Source organism: Gossypium hirsutum, chromosome D01, assembly GCF_007990345.1.
Source record: "Gossypium hirsutum isolate 1008001.06 chromosome D01, Gossypium_hirsutum_v2.1, whole genome shotgun sequence".
Classification (NCBI taxonomy): Eukaryota; Viridiplantae; Streptophyta; class Magnoliopsida; order Malvales; family Malvaceae; genus Gossypium; species Gossypium hirsutum.
This window is the reverse complement of record NC_053437.1, coordinates 21,344,900-21,349,342: the sequence shown is the minus strand read 5'-3', so window position 1 is coordinate 21,349,342 and position 4,443 is coordinate 21,344,900. Positions and strand designations below refer to the sequence as shown.

At 34.9% G+C, this 4,443-nt stretch overlaps 1 protein-coding gene across 1 annotated transcript; it reads right to left on the bottom strand.

Annotated features, from left to right (window-relative positions):
* Positions 1–2,812: 2,812 nt before the first annotated feature.
* Positions 2,813–4,112, bottom strand: LOC107921414 (WUSCHEL-related homeobox 4). The gene is made up of 3 exons (XM_016851269.2): positions 3,856–4,112; positions 3,341–3,622; positions 2,813–3,249 (listed from the first exon to the last, which is right to left on the bottom strand). The coding sequence occupies exons 1-3, from the start codon at positions 4,078–4,080 to the stop codon at positions 3,103–3,105; spliced, it is 654 nt and encodes a 217-aa protein (XP_016706758.1). The 5' UTR covers positions 4,081–4,112; the 3' UTR covers positions 2,813–3,102.
* Between the last annotated feature and the right edge of the window lie 331 nt (positions 4,113–4,443).

Here is a 4,443-nt window from a genome sequence, read left to right as displayed (position 1 = left end):
TCCAAACGCGAAATATTGCCTTATTTAGAAAATCTTAAAAGGATACTTGGCTATTTGGTCGAACGAGAAATCGAAACCCAGCACGTTAGGGCACGTTTCCTCGATTTTCCAAACGCGAAATATTACCTTATTTAGAAAAACCTTCCTTTTGATGTTTGGTGTTAATATACATGACAAGACAATAACGAATACAACAAGGTAAGCATAGTAATGTGAGCAACAACAATATAATAGGCAAAATGAAATGACGAGGCGATTACATAAACAAAGCAAACGAATAAATAAACAGAACTAACAATTTAGAAAAGTAAAAGTGTACATGAATAAATAAACAAACACCAAATAACAATGATAATAAATGAAACAAAGATAATTATGTAAAAGATATGTATGCATGTAAAATTTTAAGTTATGGAAATAAGAAATGCACATAATTATAGAGTATAAAAATGTGTATAAATATATATTATAAATAAAAAAATCTGTAAGTATTATAAACTAAAAATGTAAGTATATTCATATGTACATTATAAAAGGTATATAGGTATACTTATTTTTTAAGATTATAAAGTATTCACAAAAGAGGAATGTATGTATATACATATGTAGGAATTTAAAAACATAAAACACATGTGTACGTATAAATATATAACATAAAATATGTACGTATGTGTATTATAAAAAGTGTGTATATACATGTATATATGAGAAAGAAAAAAAAAGCATATAGATTATAGCATATAAAATATAAGTATGTATATATTGATTGTAAAAATATGTACGTATTAAGAAAACATGCATGTACATGTATATGACAAAATCTGAAATTTTTTTAATATATATACATATAAAAGTAAATAACATTAAATAAAATATTAAATAAAACTGGTTTTAAATATGCATATTTATATATATAAAATAAAAATAAAAAAGTTTAAAAAGGCCGAGGATCGAATTGGAATCAGGCCAATGATTTGGGACCAAATTCGCAAATAAAAGGTTCAAGGACTGAAATGAAGCACGCGCAAAGTGCGAAGGACTGATCGGGCAATATGCCCAAGTCCTGAAGCACAACATTCATACGCGGACTATATTGAAGCATGTGGCAAATTCGCGGGCCAAAATTAAAGAAATAAACGGAACCCGATTGCGTAACACCAAAAGGCGAAGGGACTAAATGGGAAAATAGCCCCTCCAAGCCAAAACACGCGGGTCTTGGCCACTGGGTCGGGTCGATTTCGGGTTATGGCGAAACGGCGCCGTTTAATGACTCTATTTAAGCCAAGTTTTTTTTAGAAAATTCATTTATGTCGCCCCTCACTCCAAAAAAATTTTTAAAGTTTTTTTTCTTTTCTCTGCTAGGGTTTCTAACCTAGCCTTTGAAGCCCGCCGTCAGTCCACCGCGTCTCCACCGTGGACGGTGGTCGGAGGAGCTTAAAAGAGCACTTCAGCCTCGTTTCGAAGCACCCTCGAAGGCCAAACTCCCTTGGCTCGAAAACCAACAGAAAAGGACCCCCAAATCCACCTTTCAAGGCCGATCCCGATGACGGAGAGATCTCCGACGATGCGGCCGATGGTGTTTCAGGTAAGTTTTCCTTCCTTCTCTTCTTATTTATGTTTTTGTTTAAAAAAAAAGGACTTGTAAAAAGGATAAAAGATAAAATAAATATCGAAAAAATAAAAAAGGAGACAGTAAAAGAGATAAAATCAACCTTTTAAAACTTTCTGATCTGTTTTCTGATTGCTAATGCACGTAAAAAAAATACAACGAGAACATTTTGGCTTTTATAGCCGTATTACAACTATTGATTTCTATTCTTTGTCTTTTTGCTCTTTATTTCGACGGATTCTTCTGTTGCCTTGCATTTATTTTTCTCTGCAGGTGTCAGTGGCGTGGAAGGCCAGTGATAGGCGAGTGGTGGCAGCAAGCGGCGCAGGCGCGCGAGGAGGCAAAGCGATGGCAGTAGCAGGTCATACGGCTAGGGTTTTTTTGCTACTAAAATTTAGCTGAAAAATTGCTTTAGTTTTTTTGGGCCATTTGGGCCCTAGGGTTTTGATTTATTTGGGTTTAAATTGGGTTTATATTTTTTTTTGTAATTGGACTGTTGGGCCTGGGCAGATTTTGGGCTTTACATTAACTATTTTGAAGTTGTAATTATCCGATCGTTTAATTAGACTTAAATTAATAGTTGTATTAAGTTAAACAATTGAATGAATTCATACTCTAAGCTAAACTCTGTCGTAGTAAAATTATTAGATTCAAATTGTATTAATAAACTTAGTGTTTTGATTTTTTTTTCTCTATTTACTTATCTCACATTATTGTTTTGTTAGATTACTTATTATAACAACAACAGCAACATAAATAGGCAAACCAAGTTATTTTGGATTATAATTAATATAAACAAGTAAAAACGTTTAAATTGATATAATTAAAATTAAACTTTTATATTGAATGGATAGAAAACGGATTTTTCTGTTTACCGAACCAACCATTTCGACTTCAAGATTCTTTTTTCCTTTTTTTCTTTAACCTTGCTACGTCAATTAATAACTCACTAGTCACAACGAGAAGCAAATAGATATAATTGCAACTTTATACAAGTCTTCTAAGCAATAGAATGAGAATCATAACAAAGATAGATCATTCATTTAACTTTAATTATTTTGAAGAACACCTCGACCCACCTACTTTTGTTGGTGGCTGTCATCGAGGGATCTTTTTCAATTTGGCAAAAAAAATTAATATCCGATCCAGATTCAAAGGAGCCTAGGCAATAGTCAATGGCAAGGGAAGAAGTAGGAGCGTGACTTCATTGTCCAAGGATCACAACACTGCTTTCAAGCTAAAACCTATCCATTTCAACAAGTTTATTATGTTCATCCCATAATCAGCAAGTATGGATCACTCACCCAAAACAACTCATTTCACCAGCTGATGATCAGAGAAATAATAAAGAGAGTAATAGATTTGGTTCTCAAGTCAGGAATAAATAAGGCATTAGAGTACATGGAGACAACTTTGTATCTTTCTTCCTCCCTGCAACAAAAGAAGATAGGGATAGAAAAAAAAAGCTACACAATCATCACCATCATCGTCATTCATCTGCTTTCCGGGTGCAATGGGAAGAGCTCCAGAGTTCTGTTTTCATCTTCTTTACTTGACGATCTGCTATCTTCTTCCTCAAATGACCAGCTTCTGCACTTCCTCTTACATGGACTATCCTCCTCTCTTTCCATTGTTTCCACCTATTATACATGCACGATAATTTGATAAGCTTCATAAAGCTAATATAATTAAATCAAAGGGAGGGAGGTTTTAGCTTTAACTTTTACGTACCCTAGTATCCAAAGTTATTGGAGTAATGGGAGCAGAGCTTCTGGGACAATGGGTGAGTCCAAGGCTGCTTCGCTTCTGCTTTTGTCTCTCCCGTGCTTTGTGGTTTTGGAACCAGTAGAACACGTTTTTGCCTTCGATCTTGCCGTACTTCCCTAGCTGCTCAGTGATTTGTTCTATTTGTTGTGCGTTTGGAGTTCGCATCCCACCCCGATACAACATCTCCAAAATCCCTATCTGCTCTTGCGTTGGATTCCACCGCGTACCTCCTGGGTGTGTTTCCACCTACATGTCGTCAACTTTCACGTAAGACTTCTTCAAACACTATTAATCATATTTACTTCATTAAATGAGTTTCCATCACTAATAGTGATGAAACATAGTTTAAAGCCTTAAACCTTATGATTATGCTGTAGATCTTCCGACTGAAACCAAACTACTAGGGTACATGAAATGATTTAAATAATTGTATGCAAGTCTAGGAAAGTAATAGAGGGAATGGGGGTGGTGGAGTGTACCGGAGGAGAATGTCGGTTGTTGTCTTCAGAGGGGCCATTGCCGAGTTTCCGAGGGCCGCTATCGGGCCTAATGAAGCTCTTAAGGTCGAAAGAGGAGACGGTAGTATAAGTAGAGCTGGAGTGTAGCTTTGGGGCAAGAGGGCGTAAACGCTTACAGCCAAGAGAGAGCAATGGTTGTTGCTCCCAAAATCCACAAGCCAGCTGGTGCATCTTCATGTTTCCCATGGTGAAGGTGTGAACGATGGAGAGTAGTGAATTATATAGCAGATTGAGGAGGGAAAAAGCAAACTTTAAAGGAAAAGAAAAAGAATGAAAGTGGGATGTGAGGTGGTGCTTTGAAGAACGGAGACCAAATGATGAGGTGAGGTTGACTTGTGATTTCCCATATTTTAAAAACCAAAAAGAAAAAAGAAAAGAAAAGAAAAGTGTTGAAATAAGAGAAGAGATTCGATTTAATTATGCCGTAAAAATCAAAATAGTTATACCTACTTTCATAATTATTTATAAAATTAATTTTTTAATAATCTAATAGTTGAATTTATCAATATAATTATATTTGTTAAACATGTAAATTTTTAAATCAATTTG